At 36.7% G+C, this 26,548-nt stretch overlaps 1 protein-coding gene across 50 annotated transcripts in view; it reads right to left on the bottom strand.

The window, feature by feature from the left end:
• Positions 1 to 6,860: 6,860 nt before the first annotated feature.
• The window catches only part of CLASP2 (cytoplasmic linker associated protein 2), a 152,447-nt gene continuing 132,759 nt past the window's right edge, over positions 6,861 to 26,548 (bottom strand). For all 50 annotated transcript variants that reach the window (XM_031469841.2, XM_031469849.2, XM_064496759.1 and 47 more), the window contains 9 exons: positions 26,123 to 26,266; positions 24,924 to 25,030; positions 23,239 to 23,392; positions 20,457 to 20,685; positions 14,145 to 14,338; positions 13,520 to 13,648; positions 12,404 to 12,610; positions 10,685 to 10,801; positions 6,861 to 8,603 (listed from right to left, as the gene is read on the bottom strand). In XM_031469841.2, the coding sequence (XP_031325701.1) occupies positions 8,517 to 8,603; positions 10,685 to 10,801; positions 12,404 to 12,610; positions 13,520 to 13,648; positions 14,145 to 14,338; positions 20,457 to 20,685; positions 23,239 to 23,392; positions 24,924 to 25,030; positions 26,123 to 26,266 (1,368 nt within the window). In that variant the 3' untranslated portion in view covers positions 6,861 to 8,516. The remainder of the gene's footprint in view (positions 8,604 to 10,684; positions 10,802 to 12,403; positions 12,611 to 13,519; positions 13,649 to 14,144; positions 14,339 to 20,456; positions 20,686 to 23,238; positions 23,393 to 24,923; positions 25,031 to 26,122; positions 26,267 to 26,548) is intronic.

The following is a 26,548-nucleotide window of genomic DNA, read 5'->3' as shown; positions in this document are numbered from 1 at the left end:
TTATCTTTTCTTTTCAACTAGAATGTAAGTTTCACAAGGGAAGAGATTTTTGTCCATGTTCGCAGTGTAATATTCCTAGTGCCTGGATCAATGCCTGACATTTGAACAGATGCCTAGGTATTTGTTGAATACACTTTTTTTTTAATGGAGTAGAATTACATTTGTTTTGTAGTATTTATTGCTCAAGCAGTAAATCTGATTGATAACTCGAATCAGGCTACTTTATATTTTACCATGATGTGACAGATTTCATAGCTGGAGGCTGTATGACCTTGGGGTGCAGCACTAGCATTCCCAGTATTGTAGTTAATAAATCTGTGCATAGATTTCCTGTGAGACTGTGTAATGAAAAAAAAAATAGCTGCTAACTGGAAAGATTCAAGGTGGAGTCCACAAACTGCTTGTCAATTGCTAAACTAAAAGGATTCTGAAATCAAAGAACAATGTAATATCCATCCCCCAGTGCTGTTTATCACAGGCACCTCTAGATCAGTGTGCCTCATACACTAACGTGCACTGTGGATCACTGAAGAGGTAAGGAATTTTCTCAACTGAAATACCACTCTTTTTTTTTTTTTCTGACTAAACATCATACACCAAAGACTGATATTTGTAATGTATAAAAACTGGTTTAAATATGGAAGCAGGAAAAAAAGGCAGGCTGGGCCAAGGAAACAGAGAAAAAGACCAGAAGTCTTACTTACTTTTTTTGTAGGGATAAGACTTTAATAAAACAAATATGTATTTCCACAAATGAAGTCACACCCCACATCTCAAATACTCTAGCATGTACATGTGTTTTTTCTTCTTTTTTGGGGGTTATTGTTTTTGCCACTGTGAACAGTACATGTCTGGAAGTACTGGTGTGATTCATTTATTTTTTAAGGAAGTCAAAGTCGTTAATGTAACATAGTTTAAAACATCCACTAGTACTGCTAAGTTTATAACAAAGCACAGTGCCCTGCCCCCATCTCCCTTCTCATGAAGTTGCCACTTTCCAAAGCAGCCACTTTCAACCTTTAGCAATGTCTCCAGATACTTGTTTTTAGACACTGTTTCATCTCCTCAGTGGAAGGTGGGGATTCGGTAATCTCTATACCTCCCTCTTGTAGCTAGAGCAGCTTCTTGGTGAACCCAGCTTTCATTATCACCACCATTATGTGTAAATATTCTTCACAAATAAGGATATAGTATATTGTGATATGTACTTTGCTTTCCATTTGCTTATCAAGGTACCTTCATTCATTCACTGCCCAAATCTGAGAAAATCCCTTCTCAATACATTCACTCACCACAGGAATCCCCTTCTTTCTTTTTCCTCTTTCCATCTCTCTTCTTGGAGACATTCCCCCTGGAGCCTTCTATACCTGTACTCCAGTCTGGGTGGGCTACCCCTCCTTAGGACTGCAGTCTGGTGTCTTCCTGAGACGTCTCTGACCAGCCAGGCTTGAAGACGGGCAAGCAAAGGGAGGAAGAACAGTTGGAAAGGATGATGAAATCAGAAGTATTAGTCTCAGCGAGATGGTCGGGCTGGAGTTTGGCTGCCCTTCCTAGCCACACTTTGGGTTATTAGGCATCTCCAAGACAAATGTTGTTTGGGTTGAATAAGGCTTTATCAGTGCTGCCAGTGAGGTAAAGGATGTGGAAATTGCATCCTCTTCCTTAACTACTATGAATCATATTTTTACTTATTCTGAGTACTTCAGTACTTCCCTAGATGGTGAGATGTGTGCAGTTTTAGAAACTCAGTATTTTTATGCACCAGTTATGCAAAATATCTAAAGAGCAGTTTTGAAATGCCATAGGTTTTTTTTTTTTTTTTAAGGGCACCAATATTCACAAAGTTGGGAGGGAGACTTAAAAATATTCGTGTACAATAACCAGAGAATTCATACCACAGATTCAGTTTTTTATCTCTGGCCTCGGTCTGGGGTTAAAACCTGGTTAGATAGCTTATGAACTACACGACCTTTGGCAAATCAGTTAACTTCTCCAAGTCTTAGTCTCTTCAGTAAATTGGGGATGACAATAATAATAATCATCTTTGCCTTATAGGATTGGAATAAAATGTTAATATATCTAAAGTACTTAGCACAAAACCTGACACCTGGCAAAGAACAATTAGTATACAGTATTTCTTACATAAAGTAGGTATTAAGACTTGCTATGTGGGGGAGGGGATAGCTCAAGTGATAGAGCGCTTGCTTAGCATGCACGAGGTCCTGGGTTCAATCCCCAGTACCTCCTCCAAAAATAAAAGTAAATGGATAAACCTAATTACCTCCCCCCCAACAAGATAAATTAAAAAAAAAAAAAGAAAAATTAAAAAAAAAATTGAAAAAAATTGAATGAAACACTTGCTATGTTCCAAATACTGTGGATAGTGCTAGAAAAACATAAATGGTGAAAGAAAAAAAAAAAAAAGGCCTGTGCAGCTTTTCAATGGCCAAGAGGTAGAAGCAACCGAAATGTCCACTGAAAACCTTAAAGGAGGTAGGGTTTAGACAAAGTGGGTCTGAGTCTATATGCCAAATTTAGAAAAGCAGAGATCAGTGGCGAAGTCAGAATCGGTGAAATCAACTTTAGGACCAAAAGGAACAAAGAGTGCAAGAGAAGAAGCCGACTGAAATTTCACAATCTCTGTGGGCAACACACCTACTTTGTAAAGAGTTGCTTCAATTTGCCTCCTCAGTTCCTTTATATACTCTGTATCTATATATTATCCACCATATATATCATTCTATATATTATTTATCTGAACATATTTACATATAGTCATTCACAGGAATCAGGCGGTGAACAGAGTTCTTAATCACTTTTGCATTTTGACTTCATTTTGATTATCATTAATTTTAAAAATTATTCTTAATTGTGGTAAAATAAACATAAAGTAACATTTACCATCTTAATCATTTTTAACTGTATACTTCAGTGGTCTTAGGTACATTCACATTGTTTTGTAGCTATCACCATTATCCATCTCCAGAATTCTTTTCATCATTCAAACAGTAACTCTGTACCTATGAAACAGTAACTCCCTGTTCCCTCCTCCCCACGGCCCCTGACAACCACCATTCTACTTTCTGTCCCTGTGAATTTGACCACTCTAGGTACCTCATACCTCATACAGGTGGAATTACACAATATTTGAATATCAAGTTTTTAATATGGGCTAACCAACCTCTGGGTATCCTCAGCCACATGCTGCAGACCTGGAGTAAACTTCACTGTATGGAAATTCTCTGACATCAACAGCTAGAAATCAGTTCTTTGAAAAAAAAATTCACCATTTCTCTTATGATAGCAAAATGGAAGGACTAACCTAGCATTAGACCAAAACTTCAGATTGGAGTAAACTGCAGGAGAAAATGAACAGAAAACTGTTTGGGTTGAGTTGCGAATCAAGGTTTTGTGTTGAAGGGAAAATTTATCCTAAAATTCTGGAGGTGAATTCTGGATTGTTCACACCTCTATTCAATGTTAGTGTGAAAAAAAAAAAATGGACTCAGTGTTTTTTAACTGGGCTGTATTACCAGTGGAGCTATCCATGGAAACCCCTTTGCTTTAGTGCAAGGTTTTCAACCTGGGCGTTACTGACATTTGGGGCTGAATACTTGTCTGGGGTGTGTGTGTGTGTGTGTGTGTGTGTGTGTGTGTGTGTGTGTGTGTGTGTGTGTGTGTGTGTGTGTGTGTGTGTGTGTGTGTGTGTGTGTGTGTGTGTGTGTGTGTGTGTGTGTGTGTGTGTGTGTGTGTGTGTGTGTGTGTGTGTGTGTGTGTATATGTGTTGTGGGGAGCAGTCCTGTGACATTGGGGGCTGGATGCTTGTCTGGTGTGTGAGTGTGTGTTGGGGGAGCAGTCCTGTCTACGTAGGATGCTTATCAGCATTTTTGGCCGGTACCCACTAGATGTCAGTAGCACTCCCTCACCAAGTTGTGACAACTAAAAATGTCTCCAGATCGCACCTAATGTCTTCCAGTGGGCAAAATCACCCCTAGTTGAGAACCACGGGTTTAGGAGGATTGAGAAGAAAAAGCACGTTTCTTGCTTTGTTGAAATAATCCAACTCTGATCTAAATCTCTACTCTGACCTTACCTTTGATAAAAATTAGTGTAAATTTGGCTTTAGACTAAACCAGCAAGACTGTTGTCAAGTAATCTCTTTTTGTACTCATGTCAAACAATAAAATATCAGATTTACACCCTTTTAAGGGGAAAAATACTGGGAGACTGGGGCTGCACAAAGGGCTTGCTGGTCAAGATGGTTGGTAAGGAGCAGCACCTCTGGGCACTTTCTACCCTGAGTTACAGACTGGCCTCTCCTATACCAATCACATTTCTGAAAGCACATTAATGCATTTCTCCCATTACCATATCCACAGCTACATGTTCACAGCAGACAGATTTTAGAGGTGTCAGATGCACAGCAGGTGCTCAAATATTTAATAAGTAAATAAAGGTAATCAGAACTACATTCAGAGACCAATCTGTAAAAAAATTGTAACCTAAAATCCAACTCACTTCTGAAGTTTTCAGAGTATGTAAAATTGAGGTGTTTGTGATGTTAATTCTAATCATGATATTCTTCAGTTTAATTCCTGAGTTCAGTTAGATTATACCTTAGGAGTGTCTAGTACTCAATCGGGGTCATTCCCCACTGGTATCCCATGTTCCAGCAAAATTAAGCTGGGTAACGATGACCAGTGGGCAAGACACAAATGACCTGTTCGGTAGTCTGGAAAGCAAATTCAGTATTTTAACTTTATTAAGAAAAGGAAAACTTTTGAACTAAAACCACTGAAAGAAAAGCTATATCCAAGCTTTCTTGATTATAAGAATGCAGATTTTTGTGGGATATTTTATGGGAATTTTAAGAGCGTGTGTGAGTTTTTATACTGACCAAAAGTAGCCATGGGTAAAAAGTTCCAGTGACATGCCCTAATGCTTATTTCATACAGCACTGCCCTGCTCTTTGGCTTCCCTCTGCTCTCCCTGCCCTATAAGCTTCTGCACTAAGTTTAAGCATCACCTCTTCTTCCAGAAAGCCTTCCATGACTACACTTTATGTGTAGCCCCCCTACCTGGATTCCCCAGCTCCCATCAACACCTTGTGTTACTCTCTATTATAGTATTAACCACACTCTATCACGCTTATTTGCTCTACTTCGCCAGATATGTTACACGGATGAATGTAGGTTAAATTTGAAATACTGAAATTCTGACCCGTATTAAGATTTCTTGTATCTTTCTGTTCTATTTTGGGTTATTTTTACAAGAATAATTTAAACCCAGCTATCTAAGTAACTAGAATATCTCTAAAGATACAGCCATTTGTTACAAGAACGATCCGTGAAGAGCAACAGCCCAGGATTATGCTGCGTACAAACAAAGGAGTATTTCGCTGCTGTAAGATGTCATCCTATAGAAAAAAAAAATTTTTATATTCAAAATGTATTGTTAAATACACGCAAAGAACAACAGAAGCATTCAAAATATTAGCCAGTTCTAAACTTACTATTCTCTGGCTTACAAAACTTAATGTTCCCTCACAGTTTTCAGCATTAAATCAAACTCATTGTCTTATTACTTCACAAAATAGCAACACAGATCATCTCAAGTGGTGCTGTTAGGGGTAATTTTTTTTCCTTCAGTTTTTCATTATTTTCTAAATATTTCACAACAGAGATGGATGACATTTTAAATGACAGTTTTTTAAAAGCTTAATTCTAGAACTTTCTTTCCATAGCTATAAAACTATACTGATTAACTGCAATAAATCAGAATACAGGAAGCAAAGATGTCAAAGATTATGTAAAAAAAACGCCTCATGTATTATGTGGTAACACAGTAATCTGCATTTCTATTTACTGTAAATATTATTCTAAATTAACAATAATAAGAAAAACTTGAATTTGCAAATAGATCTGGCCTGAAGATTTTAGTTTTTTTCTGTAAGACATAACTTGGTGAAATATCACGTTGACCTGAAGTTTGTAAGAATAAAATCCAAAAGAACATAGCAAATTTACTCCAAATTTGAAACCTTAGGTTCAACCATTTCTTATAATAATCTATTACAGATTTTGAAAACCCAAAAGAAACAAACATGTTTTACAACCTGGAATTATATGCCTTTAATTAGTTTTCAGCAGCACAAGTAAGTGAATAACACTGATAATTAGCTTAGGGAAGAAAAGCAGAAAGAAAAAATTTAACCAGTAGCTTTTTACCACCATTCTTTAATAGCTGACATGTTAATATTTCTGGAATGAACAAATTAAAGGTAATTGTATATAGCAATCTGAAGAGTCAACAATAACTTTCTTATAGTCTTATCAACTAAAATTATAGAATTTTAAACATTACTGAGCTTTAACTTCGTCACATTAAACCATACTCTTCTGTTACTCAATTCATTTCTTGAATGCCTGCCTTTAGGTGCCAGGTGCTTGCTCTAAGTTTTCAAGGAGAGTTATTCAGCATTAAGTCACTCTATTTAGTTCTTAACAGTAGTTAAAGCAGGACCTTAAAAGAAGAAGTCAAAATTAAATCAGTATTTAGATTCAAAATGATTATAAGACATATCAAAGGTCACAGAACATAAACCATTACTGAGAAGAGTTAAATGTTTAAAGTACCTTTTCTTTGTAAGGATGAACTATAATATATTCATGCATATAGAGTTATATACATTGGATTGTGGTTGCTACTCCTAACAAATCTTTTCTCCTCAGATGTACTTACAAATTCATGAGAATACCACTGACACAGGACTTCCCAAAAATTAAAAAAAAAACCAAAACCCTAAATATGCGATAAATGACTTGTCACACAGTGAGACAGCAAAAAACCACTGATATACATTGTTAATTTTCTCAAGTAATGTTATGTACAGTTTTATTGCCAGTATATGCACAACAGTAAGCATAGAACTATAAATACATAACGTAATTAACAGTAGAAAACAAAATTGTTACAGGTAAGGGGGGGGGAATATAGAGAAACTATTTTCCTGCTGCTAGAACAAAAACAAAGGAAGGTAAAAGCCTATGACAAATCATCCATTCAGTACTCTTGTCTTAAATTCTTTACATACATTTCTACATTTTTCTCAGTTAAACAAAGAAAGTACATGTAACTCTGTAACAATAGCAAATTGCTTCCCTAATAGCTATTTGCCTTTCCAGTCAAATTCACTTTATGTTAGGATTAAAAAAAAAAAAAAAAGTCAAGATGCACAATCATTAGTATCCTGGTTCCAAATTATCTAATTTACCTTTCACCAAAACTGGTAATTTTTGAAAGTTGGCTGCACATGAAAATAACAGGTGTAGCAAAAGGTGATTAAAAAAAATTTGTTAAAAAGTAACAGAAAATCACCCTTTAAGTAGTTTTCCAAAAGGCAGCAGCTCAGTGAAAAGTATTAGCCCTGAAGAGGTAGAGAATTTGAGCCCATTATTCAAAGATAACAGCCTTGGCACCATCTTCTCTCTCATCAGGATCAACGTTTTCAAGTAAGACAATTTCATGGTAAAAGGAAACCAGGTTCCACCATTTAAAGGAAAAGGTGTTGGTCGACTCCCATGTCTCAATAATTAGTTTGTTTATTAAATGAGAAACAGAAGACGGTCAAGGACACACATGCACTTGATTTTTTTTTGTCTGTTTCCATTATCAAGTTTATTCATAAGTGAATTTGATATTAATAAATAAAAAAAGCATCATTCACAACAAAGATAAACAAACCAAAAAACCCTGCAATGAAACCTTCTATCTTAATAAGTATCAGGAAAAACACAGGCTGATGATTTGGTGCAGCTTTCTTAAGGGATCAGAGAGAGGACATCGTTTTAAATAAAGATGGCAAGATCAATAACCAACAAACGATATTAGTTTTATAGAACTGGCTGATTCTGGAACATTTCTTTGGAGTCTTAGTTTTAAACTACAGATCACCCCAAAGAAGTTGCAACTAATGACATGTTATCACCATAACACCAACAGAGTCCAGCTGTAGTTCAAATTATTCCTGCTTTGTTTCACATCATTTCAATATTTCTAGCATAGGACATGATACAGAACAAAACTCAAAGTAGCAATAAAATTATTATTCTGCTTTTGAATAAAGGCCAAAAAATGTTTTAGACTGTTAAACTTTTAAAGCCTTAAGCATTCCTGTTTAACCAGCATTTAAAAAAATTTATACAATCATAACACTGGCAAAGATTAATGGGAAGACACAGAAGCACAAACATGTGAAATGATGAATTAGATTAAAAATTCCTTTGTATTGATCAACTGATGTTAATACTGTTTCTTCTTGAATTTGGAATAACTATCATAAAAGTTACATGCATACTGAGGATAGCTCTGTTACGGAAAATACAAAACAAAACAAAAAACTAAGACTGGGAAACAGTGGTAAGTTCCAAAAGATGTATTTGAAAATTTCCTTTCGTTGATGAGGGTGGTCTGTCTGTCCTTTCTTTGAGAGACCTGGTTCACTTCCATCAGCTTCACTAACTCTGTCCAGAAACATCAGTAGTGGGATCAGCTCCTCCAGAACCTGTTTGTGCACGTTTGATGTAAAGATTCAGTAGCTTCATCTGCAGATTCAAGCCAAAACATATCATTTGAGCAAGATTCTCTAAATCATTTAAGATGCTCATTAAAGAAATTACACACATAGGTGAGCCTCAGAAGATATTTTAGACTGAGGGGTTATTATAATGCCCCAGTTATTGTCAATAATTAAGAATTACAAAAAACTTTTTAAGTCTCAGTTTGTTCATGACTCAGTATTCTAGCATGCTTTTTTAAAAGATGTTATAGTGATAACATACAAAACTTAAGAGTAAACTTAGAATAGGAAGTTACCATTAAGACCATTGTGACAAACATTTGAGTACTAGGTGCTATATAATACTCTGCCTGACATTATCTCTCTTTTTTAAAGTTTATTTATTTAATTTATTTTTTTGGTGGGAGGAGGTAATTAGGCTTATGTAGTATTTATTTATTCTTAGAGACGGTCCTGGGGATTGAACCCATGACCTCATGCATGCTAAGCATGCAGCTCTACCACTTGAGCTATACCTTCTCCCCCTTGACATTATCTCTCTTTATCTTCACAACACTTTATAGATGAGGAAATCTAGATACAGAATGTGCCATCCCTGCCTCAGGTCCCAGGAGTAGAAAGAAATGGGCTGGGAGAGGAAATCAGGCACACAGGTTCCAGCACTGAAGACCCCAGACAACTATGCCACTGCCCTCCTAACAAGAACGTTGTTGATTTCTCTGTGTCATTGTGCAGTCTTTACTGTATGAGATCATATTTTTATAGTTTCTAATCAAAGCACATCCAATCCTGCTCACTATCTTTTTCCATTTAATGTCATTCCTAAATATTTTTTCCATCTCCCTACTGTCTTCATGTGACATGATTACAGGCTGCCTCATATTCTAATAAAGTGCTGAATTTTAATTCTTTTACAGACAACTCTGGATTATCAGGCAGGACCTAACTTAAACTTATCACAAAAGTTAGGATATGTTTTTCTTAGAAAATCATTTTGTTTTTCAAAGTTTGCTTTTTTACATTAATTCCGTGACCAAAGGGTTTTTAACCTGGTGTCCATGGGATTCAGAGGCTCACTGAACCCTCTGAAACTATGTGTAAAATTTTCTGTATGTATTTCTTTTTCTAGGGATGGGATTATACCTAAATCTAAAAGTGGTCTGTAACACAGAAAGGGTTAAGAACCACTGCTTTAATCTGTCTGTAACTTGCAGAGGTATTTAATGTAATATACACCTGAGCTCTTTTTCCTTTATATGTATTTTTTCTGCCCTTTTGCTACTTTAAAAATAAATCTGATTACAGTAATGACAATTGTTAGGATTTTTGGAAACTCTTTAAATGAAGTGTCTTGCTCATAAAGTATAATTCAACATAGTTTATCCTCACCCTTTAGAACAAAATTTCAAGGTTTTTATAGTATCAAAGAAACCAGAAAGCAACTGATTTCATTTACTTTTTTAAGCCTTAAGGACGAACTGGAAAATTTATTTTAACATACCAAATCAAAATTACATGTTTATCTGGATCATAATAAGAACAGAAAGAGGAGACCAAATATTTGATTGTCATAGTTCATAGGGAAAGATTTCCTAAGTGTTCAAGTGTTCCACATTTTGGGACATATACATCCATGAATATATAACTACTATTTATTCTTTGTTTTTTTTTGGGGGGGGAGGGAGGTAGTTAGGTTTATGTATTTATGTATTTATTTTTAATGGAGGCACGGGGGATTGAACTCAGGACCTCCTGCATGCTAGGCACACACTCTACCACTGAGCTATATACCCTCTCCCCTACTAACTATTTATTTTTAATTAAACAATCCTTGGGGTTAAGGATTTGGGTGTGGGAGTGGGAAGAGTCAGTTGCAGGCATTTCTCTCACAGCAGTCTACCAAGCACTCTACCAAACTGCTGACTTCACCTGAGTGATACAATGAAAGTACAAACAGCTAAACTGCAAACAGTAAGAGGAATGAGCTGGATGCTCAAAGCCTGACTAATTAAAAGCCAGACAACAAATTCACCCTTTAACACACACAACTAAATTTTGAAGAATGTCCTATGGCCACCATCTCTGGAGCAAAGCAGCACTACTTACTTTACTGCCAGTGAGCTGACTGAGATGTGGTTTTAGTTCATCACCAATTACCGCGTGAATAGCCACCAGGCAGAAGACACAAGCTTTCCGAACGCTGCTCTCTGAATTATCATAACCCTAGGGAGAAAAGTCCTTGTTAGCACACCTGCGGGATCTGAGAAGCATACCATCCTAAAGAGACAGAAGTGCAACTCAAAGAGGAGATCTCCAGTGTGCTGAGGAGAGACAGCTTTACTGACCAGATGGAATTATCTCACTGTTTCAGGCAGAGACATGACCTTCCCTCCTCCATTTCCCCTTCGGCTCCCCCAGTCCACTATCAGCCTTCCATATCAGGTTCTTTCTTATTTAGCCTGAAAAGTTGCAATTCTCTGACTCTGAGGCTGTCCCTCTGCCAATCCACCCTGGACAAAACCTATGAATTAACTTTCCTAAAGCATTCAGTGTTAGGGAACTCAAAAGCTCCTCACTACCGAATAAAACCTAAACCCCTTGGCCTGACAGTCAGTGCACTCCTATAATCAGGATGAATTAAGCTGATTATATGTCTCATCCCTACCATTACTCTAAGTTATTTATTCAGCAAACATTTATTCAGTACCCACTGTATGTACAACACACATATTATGTATATTCTGTTCTAAACAACCAAAGCATAGATAAAGAAGAAAGAGATTGGATCTTATCTTCAAGGACCTCATAAGTTAGTAGTATTAGGCTTAGAACAGAGTCACAAAGATAATACTGTAGATGCACAAAGAAATGAATGATTAATTCTCTTCAAGTGGAGTCTCAATATATACGCTACATAGTATTAGCCATTAAAATTGCATTACAGAGTATTATTTACTGGATGGAAAAAGTTCATAACCTATGATTAAGTTAAGCAAAGCATTTAACAAAATATGATACCATTTTTGTTGAAGTGTTTATATTTTGGGGTTTGTGTGCATAGAAAAAAACCACATTATGTCTAGTCAATGACGGTAAATTAGTATTAGCATGTTGGAGAGAAATCTGGCAATACCTAAGAATTCTACTTCTAAATAGACAAATATAAGAAGACATTACAAGGAAGTTCATTGCAATATTTGTTACTAAAAAAACAAAAAAGGAAACAACCACATATTCATCAACAGATAAATGGGCAAACAAAATGTATAATGGAATATTAGAATAAATAAAAATGAATAATGGAATAAATGGAATATTATTCAGCCATAAAAGGAATGACATTCTAATACATTCTACAACATGGATAAACCCTTAAAGACATTATGCCAAGTGAAATAAGCCAGGCACAAAAGGACAAATACTGTATGGTTTCACTTACATAAGGAACCTAGAAAGTAGATCAGAGGTTACCAGGGTCTGGGGGTGGGGAAATGGGGAGTTATTAATTGATGGATACAGAGTTTCTCTTTGGGATGAAGAAAAAGTTCTGGAGATGGACAGTGGTGATGGTTGTACAACACTGTGAATGTACTTAGTACCACTGAATTGCAGTTAAAATGGCCAGATGGTAAGTTTTACGTTATCTGTATTCTACCTCCTACCCCACCGCCCCACTGCAGAGCTCGTTATGGAAAGTCTTTGCTCTGAACACCGGAGACAGCAGGAAGGCTTGGTCATGCCACTAGTGTTGTCTGGAAAGTGCCTGAAATAACTGGAGACCAAATGCATCATACTTAGCTTATTCCTCTAAGCTTTGCTGCTTACCTGTATCAGGCCTGGCATAATCTCTGGCAAAAGAAGGTTAAGGGTTTCCTTGGACACTCTCTCTATCACTTTTGTTTGCATTTTGATTGCAGCCAGATTAATTGGGTAATCTGCAGTTTGGATAATGGGACAAAGCACTTTGATGCACTGCTCTGGACTGATGGAAGTGGCCAACACTGATGCAGCTTCCTCAGCAGACCTCACCACCTGAAACAGAGAGGTCAACATTTAGCTAGGAAGTAACTCCATAAAATGTGACACCGTGTCCTGGAGGTGCAAACTTTATGAGATACATAATAGGACATGATGTCTGGGATTTGCTCTGAAAACACTACAGTAAACAAATATAAAAAGTGGGGGTCCAGATAAAACTGAATTGGTAAAACGTCAATAACTGTTGAAGCTAGAAGATGGACACACAGGGCTTTATTACAACATTCTTCCTTCTGTGTTCTCTTAATGTTGGCTTGATTTAGTGATTTAATGATTTAAGCAATTTCTAGATCATGCTGTGATCTAGTTCCGCAGGGGAGTGGAGGCTCTGTTTCCCCAGACTGTAAACTGAGCGGAGTCCTCTGCATCAGCCGTGTGGAGACCCTGCTCATCACAGGGCATCCTCAGCTCCAGGAATGCTTGATCCCCCTTTGTGACAGTATTACAAAATAAAACAAAGATCATCTCATCACTATGTTATCAAGTTAACAGGCCATTTCCCCTGCTGTTTACGATGATTTTTTTTTCCCTTCTGTATTGGGCTTGGAGCGGAGGGGTAGTAGGGCACGGGTTTTGCAATGAAGAGAAGAAACAGTTGCCTATATTCTTATTGGAATCTGTAATTGCTAAAGATGGTCTTGAAAACATGTAAAAGTTAATGTGTTTGCTGCTACTTTGTTAGCGTCTCACTTAAGCTCTCAATCTGTGAGAGGTGCTTGGGAAGATACAGTAGGAAATACACTGGAAGTCAGGAAACCCAGGCCTAATTTCAGCTGTAATAACTTAAAAATGTCAATTTTATCTTTTGTAACAGTCAGTTAATAAGCTACAGGCCTTTTCTGGGTCAGAGGGTGGATAACTAAACTACAAATATTACAATAATTTAGCCATCAGGTAACTTACCTCCTTATGAGGATCTTTGTGTGCTTCCAGTGTTTTCATGACCGTCAGTTCTGCATAGTTTTTAAATCTTGCTGGTTGATGCCTTAGGATTTCTCTTAAAACCTTTAATGCCAGAGCCCTGATTGTAGGCTAAGAAGAAATATTTGAATGTTTTTAATATTTTGGGTTGTAGACAATCTTTTACATTTAACATTCTGTAACTTAAGGGTCTTAATATTGGTTAGGGGAATTGCAGACAACTGCAAGAAGTACGTGATATATTACATAATTAAGTTTTCACATCTCTAGTTGAAAACTTATACTTCTTAAAGAAATCAAGAACCAACTACATTCTGACTATCAACAAGGACATTTTACTTCTGAACAACTAATTCAAATATGCAAAAAAAGTACTCTCCTATAAAAATTCTGTCAGCAATCTTTCATTTTTCCTGTTGTCAGTTGTTCAAAATCATCAAGGTACTTGGTTGAGTAGTACTTTATAGTAAAAATTTTGTGCAGAAGGCAGCAGCAGAAAAGACTCATTTCCCCAATTTCTAAGTGTGTGTAGTGCTTGACTAACAGGCAATGAGAGGCAATCCAAGGCAGAAAAAACAGGCTATTGTTTACACAGTCAGCAATTTACCTCTTTATCCCCAAGGGTTTCAAGCAATAAAAGTAATATTGTTTTGAAGTGTTCATCCCAAACACTGAAAGATTCTTCCTGTGTCAGTTTCATCAGTTCATAGAGGGCAATTTTTCTTTCTTCTACGCGTTCATTATGGTTAGACAACTCCTTCAACAACTCTGCAACCAGGTCAGAATGGTCTAGGGAAAGATCTGTCAAAAGGACATGATGTTAGTTCTGTAACTTTGTAAGTTAATTTTCACAAGTACAGGGATGCCAACTTTATATAACATTATGAAACAAGAGAGTTGGTTGTTAAAAACAAAAACAAAGAAAAATGACTAAGTAACATTCTTTTCAATTTGTTATTCCCAAAACATCAATACTAGTTCAAAACCATTTATAATAAAAATTCACAAGAGATAATTGTATAATGAACCTTCATACACCCATCATCCAGATTTAATGATTATTAAGATTTTACCATTCTTACATCATCTTTGTCCCCCGTGCCTCCAGCTTTTTTTCCTGAAGTATTTGTAGCAAATCCCAGTGTCTCCCTTTGTCCTTACACACTTTTACGTTGTCAAGCCAGGAGTCACCCCGTGTCTGGGCACTTTGTTTTTAGTGACACCAACAATGGTCACTGGATCCACCTGGTGACAACTTGATCCTGCCACTGGAAAGTTCCCTGTCAATCTTTTCACTAATGATTTTACCCACTGATATTCTGAATCAATTATTAGGAGTTAAAAATGGGTTGAAATTCTTCTGCAGAGAGTGACTTTATCAACTAGAGCTGTTTTAATTACCCTGAAATACAGTTTGATAGAAAAGGCAGAATACACTTAAAATATTTCCCTTTAAATTTCAGAGTCAAGAGTTGGGCCCAGTGGCTATCAAGGAGTTTTCATTTCTTTTTGCTTTCTTTTTAAATGTATAATTATGAACTCATGAATTTTATGAATGTTAAAGGACATATTGTTTATTTTACAAGTCATCAGATAATGCTTTAAATCATTTTTAAAAGAAAGACAGTTAAATCCAAAAGTTCACATTAGAGCACTACAAAATAACAGAGTTGTCCTACATTTTTTTAAATGATAAATTCAGGCTTTGAGGGACTTGGGCAAGCATTTGCCTGGGCTTGTGCCATAAATTATTTTTCCTGACTCCTTCTCTGAAATGAAATAATCCCAGAATAGGATGCCTGAGCCTACAAGGCACACCTGGGGTCACTCCTCCTCCCAAGTCTCCAGGAAAGACAGCTGACACCGTGGGGCTGTACTCTCTGTGCATCTACTTGGCATGGGCAGGCTGGCCTTTTGGGGAGGGTTGTTGCCTACAAAAGGAAAGGCTCAGGAGGAAAGAGTACTCTTCCCAAAAACAAACCTTGAGGTTGCAGTTTGCCAGATATTTCACTATTGGTCCATAAAAACAGAAGCTACTGTGCCTCATCCTGCCAGCTGGTCAGCCTCTGACCTAGAGATACCAATGGCCTAACACTGTATGTCTCAGGGAACCCACAACTACAAGTAGGGAAAGAAAAATTCTATTTCACTTAAGACGATTCAGAAACCTGAGGAAAGGGAATCAAGCTGAACTATTAGAACAGATGACTTCCACTGGAATAAAACTAACAGATGACGGAAGGGAAACTGAACCAAAGTGTAATGATGACATTCACTGACTATTAAAAAGGAAGTTTGTTAGAACAACTTTCATGGAACTGTAATAAGAGCACTGAGAACCTCTGGTTCCCAAACACTCTTTCACAGAGCACAAAATGTTGATTACTGAACTAAACTTGAGGTAATCTGGGAAAAATGATCACTAAGGGGAACCAAATTAGGGCTGGAAGACCAAGAAGAACATCTGCAAAATGCAGAGCAGAATCACGAAAGATAAGAAATTTGAGTTCAAAGATACAATCTTAACTTGGAGAATAAAAATTGTCTTATAACTTCATCTGTATACACCAACATGAGATCAATATTGCTGGTTTAACAAGAACTACTGCAGCTGAATAAATGCATCTCTATAAACCCCGTAAAAATCACTCCTGCAAAGTTATAGTATCACATTTTCACAGGTGTCAGAGAATCACTGTCGTAAGAGTTGATGTTATTCCAGCTAAATAAAGGGAAGTCACAAGAAAATGTTCTTCAAAGGAACTCAGTTCTCTTCTCCACGAGTACAGGCTTTGTAATTACTCTAGAAGATAATCAGAAATGACTTGTCATATAATGGTCTGGAGAGATGACTGACAGGAAAGTCATTTCTGCCAAAGAAAGCACACACATGATTTGTTGAAAAATGGAACTGTTTATATCATACAAACGATTAAAACCTAAGGTGCTGAATTAGTTAAGACAAAGTATTCTCTTCCGCCTCTTCTAACACAGGGAGGCACTGCAGTCCTGCGCAAGGCACACAGGCTCTGGGGGCCCACCAAGCCTCTGCCCCTCAGCCTGTGTGTGATGGGGGCGTGCTCTTACTGTGGAGGCTGGGCTTTCTCATCAGTAAAATGGGAAAACAGCACCCACCCCTAGGGTCACTGTGAGCACCTGGGCCTGAAATCTGAGTCTCCCTTGAATAACAGTGTCATGGTCACTAGAGGTAGTAAGTATCCTGGAACAATACAGTCCCTGGTAAACTTTACAAAGGTCGTAATCAGAAGTGGCCATTAGTGTAGGCTTTTTTGACTTGTTAATTTTGATAAATTTGTCAAATATGTGTGTATCTGTCTATAGTATATACAGAAACGCCTGAGTAAGAGAGATGCAAGGTCTTCCCCATCTCAACTTTAAAATGGAATATAGACAGCAAATGAAAACAACTGCTATATGAAGCTAGGAACAGCTACTATTTTGGTTTAACCAAGGGCTTATCCATTTTCAAAGAGTGTTTACTCAACATAAAAGGGCTGCCTTATGTTTTGGAAGTCAATCAGATATTAAGCTGCAAAGAAAAAAATGTTCACAAGTTCAAAAATATTCTACCCAGTTTAGGTTTCAGCTATATAATTTCCAAAGACATCTTCATTTAACAAATGGAAAATACATGATTCTTAGTAAAGGAGAAGAGAACTAGATCATAAGGGGGGGGTGATTTTGCTAAGTTGCCATAATTTTGGCTTTGTGATATTTGTGATATATTAAGTCTCTTAACATGAGAAGTTGGTAAAAACACAATTTTTCCTCATAAAATGAAGTATTTTTCCATTCATCAAAATTACAAATGACCATGGGGATAGGTTGCTGGGTAGAATAAGGAGGGTTTCCACACACTGAGTGTGGGAAAGATGGGGTTTCAGAGCTCAGCCAGGGTAAGAAGGGTGTCCACGTGTGATGGCAACCAGGTGTGATCTGTCAGAGCCCATGAAGAACGGCAGTGGGTGTCAGAGGCCAAGGAGGCTGAGCGTGTCCACATGGAATGGTAGAGCCCAGCAGGGTGACGACTGCACTCTGGGAGGGAGGAGGTGGTGGCAGAGATGGAGAACTGGTTGCATAAGGAGGATTGATCAAATAAGTAAATATATTAAAGATAACTGAAGCCAGGTTTCTCACTGTCAGAAAAGGGGAGTTATCAATAAGGGAGAAACTAAAATTAACCTCATGGCACTAGACTGGAATTGGAGTTACTGGTGCAAACACATAGCTTTGGACAGACACAGAAATAGATATAAATCAGCATACACACATACACATTTCCTAGCTCTGGCCACTCAGAGGTCTGTGGAGTAGTGACACCCTACCAGCAGTGAGTATCCCTCGTGCCCGGGCTTCAGTCTTTAAAGACCATTTTCTATTAAAAGAAACCAAGGATTGATCCTTGGAGAAATGGCTGATTCCAGGATTGAAGGAAGGACAGTACAAGATTTTGTTGTGTCAGAATGTAAGGATGCAGACATGTCAAAAGGACACAAAAGCCAGTTTGAATGCGTGGTGGTCAAATTAAGGACAATTTGAGCGTATTATAAATAATGATAGTTAAAATTATAACCCATTGAATACAATAGGAAACTATAAGACCATACAGTTATAAATATGTAAATAAATATTTTTAAAATGAATAAAATTTAAGTTTAACGAGGACTGGGATATTTAGTTTTAAACTACCTCTCCACAAAACACTTATTAATTACAAAAAGAGTAACTTCACAGTGGAGAAGCCTGGTTAGCATCACCAAAATCAAGGGATCAACGTTAACATCACCAACCATGGGGCAAAGTGCAATCATGTGTTAGCTTAGATGCACTCTCACTTCTGTGATACTGATGCCAAGAGTACAGTCTAAGTCCAATCATAAGAAAACATCAGACAAACCTACATTGAGGGAAATACTACAAAATAACTGGTCTTTAATCTCCAAAAATGCCATGGTCATGAGAGCCAAGAAAAGACTGAACAGGGAGGGAGACATGGTAATTAAATCCATGACATTCTGATCCGAATCCTCTGCTGTAAGATATCATCAAGATAACAGACAGAACACTACAGACAGGTGGTTCTTAATGTACCAAAGAGAATCCCCTGATTTTGATGAATATGTTGTGGTTATGCAGGAGAATGTCTCAGTTTACAGAAAGTACATTCTAAAGTATTTGAGGTGATGGAGCATCAGTTCGGCAACTCACTCTCAGATATTTCAAGAAAAGAAAAGTTCTTTCTCCTATACTCCCAACTTTTAAGGTTCTGAGTATTTTGAAACAATACTTAAAAAAAACTATGTATACATACATACATATATATATGTGTATATATGTACTGTAGCTGAGGCAAGAGATGCCAGTTGTGTGACCTCTGTGCATAAATAATTTAAAAACAATTAAAGCTGCTAAAGTTAGGTCTCGATTTCTCAGTCAACTGTGGGGCTGTCGCTACACAGATGGTTCCCAAGACACTTTCATGAGGGTCCAATTCATTCATGCGCTTCTGTTACGCTGCTATGGTGACCAGACCTCAGCAAGGGAGTCAACTATTTATGACAGGTTAAAACATACCAAAGCGCGCAACTGTGGCAATTTTATAGATTCTTATGTATTAAGACAACTATTATTTTAGATAGTTTGGTCACAATTTTGCCTTTGTGATATCTGAGATACATTAAGTCTTTTAACGTGACATGTTGGTAAAAATATGATTCATCAACTGGTAATCAAAGAAATACAGAAGTGAAGATTTTTTCTACTCATCAAAATTACAAAAATTAAAAAATATTCCTGATATCTAATTTCTCAGTCTTTCTAACAATTAAGGAAATGCTCATTAGGAATGACCTATTTTATATCCATCACAGTGACAAAAAATAAAACATCTAAACACTCTGTGCTGGTGAGGAAATCAGTACAACTTAAACTAACCAAGTGTTTTCAGTTGGTAATTGGGTATTAACTCTCAAAACTTAAATTTACATATACCTCAACTGAGCAATTCTACCTCTAGAAATCTCTTAGAATTACCTGTACATGTGCATAAGTTTATGCAGAAATATGTTCAATGACAGTAACTCTGAGGGAATAAAGGAAAACCAGAAACTACCAACATATGGAATCATGAGGGGGAGACTTTCAAGTTTATCTACATATAGTTATATATTAACTATACATTATTTAAATCTTTAACTAAAAAAAGAATTGATGGATTGTGTAATATGCTGAGGCAAAAACGTAATTCCTTATTACTAAAAATAACTAAAACATTCACAGTGCTTTGTACTTTATAATCAGTTTTCATACATCTTATCTGAACCTTACCACATACTGTGGTCAAAGGGCAAGTAATGTAACATCTCCAACCTAGTGACAAGTGAGATTCAGGAAGGTCAACCAACTTCCCAGGTAATGCAGCTTAATAAGTGTTTGAGCTCAGACCTAAGCCAACTCCAAATCCCAATGGTAGCTTCTCCCATATTTGGTCCTTGAATGTATCTTATTAAAGAATTTATGACTTCACACTTAAAAGGTTATTGTAAAGAACAGGTATTCTTTCAAAGGGTTTTGTCATTCTGGTATAAAAGTTAATAACTAAATGAACTATGTTTAGACATAGACTAAATTTATAAGCTACAACTGGTTTCATCTGTTTCTGGGAAGTCACTAAGGTTTTCTTGATTTAAAGGATGACCTTAGGATGATTAACCTGTCTCTCATTCTGGGGAAGAAAACTACCAAAACATCAGAAATGAGTTCCTAGAAGATGAGAGAGAACAATCCCATCCCAAAGATCCTTACTTAGGAAGTTACAATAAAAGAACACGTATCCTTATTTTGCTTTGCTGATTAGCAGACCTCTGTAACAGATGGTAGCAGACGACCCAGGACATACCATCGGGGAACTGGTCAGCATCATCATCGAACATGGCTTCCTTGAGGGCAGACTTATTGAAGGGACTGATGCTATCTGAGTAGTTATACGGATTATAGTCTCGAGAGCGTGGAGAGGAGTGAGCAGGCATCGAATGGAGCAATGAAGCTTTATTATCAAGGGCTGTTTGGCTTGGGTCAGTAGCATCACCTCCTGCTCTTGGGTCAGACATCCCAGGACCGCCACACATCTGTTAATGGGAAGGGGGAAGTATAGCAAATTAATTCACTTTCAAATATCTCTTCAAAATTCTAAAAGGATATTTTCCTACTGCTTGAAAGGCTATTTTAAAAAGGTAATAATAAAGAGCTGAAAAAAACTGAGTAATGGAAATCAACAAGATGAGTTAAAACTTACATTCAAAAAGCCAAAGCTCATGGAAAAGATGTAAAGAAACCATGAAGGCAAATAAGAACCATGAAAGAATGATGTCTCTAACAATTCCTATAGTTTCCCTGCCAATGGCTCGATCAAACAATATATATATATACATACTGTGATTAGTTACAGTTAAATGCCATTTATGCCAGTTAAATACAAAAGGACTTTTACTAGCAACATAGAACTAAAAGCTCCCAGATTTCATTATTAAGGTTGTAAATTATACAATGACAGTACGTCAATAAAGGAAATCAAATTTCAAAAGTCTTGCTTAAAAACAAAAACAAAAACAAAAACAAAAACAAAAACAAAAAACACACACGTACAAAAAAATAAAAGCCTAAAGGGACTGCATAGCTTTTGGAAGGATGCCTGATGGAGTTTGGGCACATTAATACACTTATCGAAATATCAATTACCATCATCAGTGTCACCATTACCACCACTGACCAAGCAACTATGTGCCAAGCTGTTAGTGAGGTGCTTTACAAATATTCTTTAATTTTACTGTGCACCTATTCCATGCCAGGTAACATTTTTGGCATTGGGGATATATTAGTGAACAAATGAGGGAATGCTGTCTATTCTGACGAAGTTTAACATTCTAGTGCAGGGTCAGAGACATTAAAAAAACATAATGAATGGGTAAGTTATGTGGTACAGTAGAAGATGATTAGTGCCTGGGAGGCAGTACAGTATTAAAGGGATCATGAGTGCCAAGGTGGGAGGGAGGAGGCTGCAGATTAAATAGGCTGCTCAAAGTAAGATTTACTGAGAAGCCACTTGCTCAAAGACTGGAAGGAAGTGGGGAAACTAGCCATGGGGATATCTGGAGGAAGAATGTTTAAGGCAGAGGGAACAGCTAAGACAGGGGCCCTGAAGCAAGAACATGCCCAGTAAGTTCAGGGAATAGCAAGGACGCATGTGGCTAGAGCAGAGGAAAGTAGCCAGAGATGAGATAAGGGAGGTAACAAGGGGAAAAGTCTACTGTGTAGACTGTGGTTTATATTTTGGAGATAGCCAACAGATTCCCTGATGGACTAAGTAGGGAGGATGAGAAAAAGAAAGGAGGAAACAAGGACAACTATTCTGTCCAAGGTTTTTGGCTGAGCAACTAGCACTGCTATCAACTGGGATAGAGGAGAACAGTTTAGGGGAAAAGATCAGAAGTTGGATGTATGAATCTGAAACTCAGGAGAGAAGGCTGGGCTGGATGGAATCATATGATTTATCATACAATAAGTTTTAAGGTATGCAACAGTACCCCTATTTTCCTTAGGAAGACACTGAGGCTTAGAAGTGGTAATCTGACTAGTTAGTGAATGCCAGGAATCAGGATTCAAACTCACTTCTGCCAGAATCCACTACTTGAGCTACCGACACTGTACCCTGCTATCTCGGGATGGCGGGGGGAGGGGTCCTCAATTAAACACTGACTCTTATTAACCTGTTACTGCTATCACAGGCAGCTTTTGAGTTAGGGAACCTCAAATATGAGTGGTAAGCAGGTTTTTGGCAGCCAGTTTACTAGGCCCATCTGCCATACAGGCATGGAGAGAAAAACAATAGCAAGAAAGAAGCCAGGAAGCAGAGGAGGGAGCCCTTTAGAGATCTGCTGAAGCACTGCAATGTTCTATAATTTTGCAAACACTGAGAAACCACAGATTCCACAGGAAATGGTGGGATAGCTTGTTTTGAGAAAAGTCTAAGCTGTCAGAGAAAAGTCTAAGAAGAAGCAGAGTAAAAAACAATTGCTCTTTGTATAATGGCAGAGACAACAAACTGAACAAATGTCAGTCACAACATTCTTAATGGGAATCACATAAACTGATGAGTCAAATCACTACCACTACATTTAATAGGAATAAAAAAAAGTCTAAACACCTTATTTTGTCCTACAAGGGCCATGTGACCTGGCCCATATTCCAGTCCCCCACACCTTCATAATGCTCCAACTACACTGGCTTTCATCCTGGTTCTCAACTATACAACCTCGCTCTCGTCTCAGTGTCTTGGCACTTGCTACTTCTTGTATGGAATTCTCCTCTCCTAGACCTTGTATGGCTTTATTTAGGTCTCAGTGCAAATGTCATCTTCTCTGACCACTTAATCCAAAATAGACTCACTTTACATTCTAATCTAAAACTCCACAGTACTCATCTCTATCTGAAAATCTATAAGGAACTTGAGAGCAGCGACTTGTAAATCTAAGACCCAGAACAGTGCCTGGTACGTGATAGTAAATACTGAGTGACTGACCCCCTGGAAAACTAAACTTGAAAATGAAAGAAAGCAAAGTTAAAAAACAATACAAAATAAAAAACTCCTGAAGTGCGCAATGTAAGAATATCCAAATACTCACTGAATCACCATCATCTTTTTTAGAATCTCTCTTCAATGGCTCATTCATATCTTCTTGACTACGGAAGCTGAAATTCTGAATTGCTTCAGTGACACCTCTAAGAGAGCTATAAATATCTTCAGAGTTCATATTTTCTGTGTCATAGTCAAATGCACTATGAAAAAGACAGTAACTCATTTCTCTTTGTAGTTTTAAAATACAAACTTATCTGAGGAGATTACACAGGATATTTATAAAGACAGGATTAGAAAATGATATGCTCTAAAGCATAATTAGCAAAACAAAACCTGACAGCTACAAATGGCTAAAGTACATGTCCCCTTTTTTGCTCACTAAGGGCAGCTTACAGTGCCTCTAGAATGCATAGTCCTTAACAACTGGTTTGTCTTTTCACCTTCAAAAATGTTCTAACCAGGGGTCAGCAAATTATGGCCCTGATACCTAAGAGTTTTTTTAAAATTTTTAAAAACTTAAGAAAAAAAATCAAAACAATAACATTTCACAGCACATGAAAATTATATAAAATTCAAATTTCAGTGTCCATAAATAAAATTGTTTTGGAGCATAGCAATGCTTATTTATTTAGCTATTGTCTATGGCTATGTTCACAGAGTTGAGCAGAGGTGATCAAGACTGCATGGCCTGCAAAGCCTACAGTATTGATCACATGTCTCTGTACAGATAGTTTACTAAGTCCTGTGATTAAGTCACAATAATGGTACTGCTTAAATTGGGGATAAATGTATTTTACACAAATCTGTAAGAATGCCAAGAATTTTTAACAGTGAACACAACTGTCATTGAAGTGAATTCTATAATCAGATTCTAAAATTGAACTGAGGCCGGAATTTAGCCATCAGAATTGTCACATATGTGTAATGTGGAAAAAACAGACTAAATTATAAATTTGCAATATTTTTTGCAATAAAATGAAGCATCTTATAATTGTAATGAATATAACAAAATATGTTATGATAGATGGCTAATAACAAAAATCAACCTGAAAAGTACAAATATGGACTAGTAGACAAATTTTTTTAAAAGGCCACGATAGGGAAAAATGTTAGTCCCTTAATGACTTAAGAACTTTATCTGAAATACAGCCCAGCCTGAATTGCACAAGTGTGTAAAAATTTCATACATCTTACATTTTGTATTAATGATCAATCTCACAGTCACATTTCTCCTAAGAATACATACTGCCAAATTATATTTAACCCTTCCCTAGTTTTTCTTTATTTTTTTGTTTTTGTTTATAAGCTTATTTTTTTTTCTATTCTTAGAAGTGGTTGGCAAACATTAGCTCTAAATATCCATCATTACAATGTTACCTCATCATTTATACTAATAAAACTGAAAGACATAATTTGCAATTAATGGATTTATACAGTATATCTGAGAAACACAACTATGCTATTTAATGCAATGAACAGTCACTTCTAAAAGTTGTGTCTGTAAGTTTTTTTGTCACTGATAAAAAAAAAAATTCCATATCCTGTACATTATTATCATCTAAAGGGTTAGTTTTAGAATAAACTTAAATTTTTTTGAATTTGCTAAGTTTCTATGTATCTAAGACCTTTCAAGTCAAGTAGAACTATCAACTGAAATTATATTAATGTCTGTTTTTCTAAGAATGGGAACTTGCAAATGCAAACCATGACAGAAAATAATCCTTTTATTACCTTGGAGATAAAGTACTCTGTGATGTATTGGTAGGAGAAGTAAGAGGACTGGACCAGTTGGCTGGTGACCGTGGCGTTGGTCTTGTCAAAGGACTCCCCATGGAACCCTGATGGACGGAGTCAAGTAAACATTAACACATGACAGGAAGTTCAACATAATGGCTCTTCAGGAAGTCATACGATCGAGAAGTGGAACAACATGAAAGAGCCATATTTATAGGTCAATATTTTAAATATTTCTGTATCTCTGTGGGGGAAAACTTTCTTCTCATTCAGAAATCTAGCTCTTTAAGTCTTTTTTGCTCTCCCTACCCATTTCTTGCTTTCAAATAGTACAGCATCTTTTTCTCAGAGATTAAATAAGATCCCAAATTAACGATTTTAAATTAGCTTTCTGTCTCTGAGCCAATTGCCTTCCTTCAACCATTACTATTGCTCAAATTTTATTCATTCTTGAGAGGTTGATTTGCAAACGATTTTTACAAAGACACCAAAGAAGTAAAATCTGGTCATGTTAGTAACTTGCCTACCTCTTAAGATACAACGAAACAATCCTTTCTTCTTTTAAAAAGGTAATTGATCTTGGTACCGAGAATTGTTCCCAGATTGTCTTCCCTACACTGACCTTAAGTGCATCCACTTTCTCCTTTATCCATTACCAAAGGTACAGGTACATTATGTAAATGATTATATACTAGTTAGATACATGTAATGATAATGTTCATTTACTCAGACCTTACTTCTCCAAAACAACATCCTGTATAATTCAAGCACCTATGGACTGACAAGCCTCTAATTATTAAAGGTGAACACAGCCTTAACACTATCCTCTTTGGGCCTTATTTATTATCCCTGGAATAAATCATCTTTTCTGGCCCTCAAATAAGGATTGGTTCATCTAAGAGCATGTCCTAATTCTAATGGCTTGCAAAGGTGACAGCCTCATCTAAGTTCTGTTACATTTCGCTGCCCTTGCTCATACCCTGGCCACCATTCACCACTGCCCTAATGTATACCAAATTATAATATAAACGATTCTGTTCTTTCCAGGACAAAATTTAATTCTGCTCAGGAAATACTGCCCAATGCAGATGCAAAAATTATACACTAGAGTCAAAGTTTACTTCATGTAAAAGAAAGCAATTATTGTTAACCAACCATCACATTATACAATAGCCAATAAAACAACTGAAAAATACCTGGGTTCCATTGCCAGTGTTTCGAAGGTGATTATGAAGAAGCTTGGTAGCACCATCCTGAAAAGTTTTTGGTAAAGCTCCTAATAACATTGTAAACTCTGGGGTATTGAGTTCAAATAAGGAAATCAGGACTGACTGCGCTGCCTAGAAAACAAAGACATAAAAGGAGTAGACAAATGTATTTTGGTTACTCAAAGGAGACCACATTCTTCACTTGATATTTCTGTTCAATAGTGAAAGGCCATCTTTCCCAGGGGAAAAGAAGAAGATGCTTTCATATGCTTTCAAATTTCTTTGTTGAAAGAAAAAAAATTGACCTTTTATTTTTTGAAGGTAAGAATAGAATACGAAAAGCATAACAAATATGACCTAACAATCAATGGCAAAAGTCAACCATATAGTTCTTAGGGTTACTCTATCAATATA

Source organism: Camelus dromedarius, chromosome 17 (genome assembly GCF_036321535.1).
Source record: "Camelus dromedarius isolate mCamDro1 chromosome 17, mCamDro1.pat, whole genome shotgun sequence".
NCBI lineage: Eukaryota > Metazoa > Chordata > Mammalia > Artiodactyla > Camelidae > Camelus > Camelus dromedarius.
Note: the sequence above shows the minus strand (reverse complement) of the source record. Positions and strands in the feature narration are given on the sequence as shown.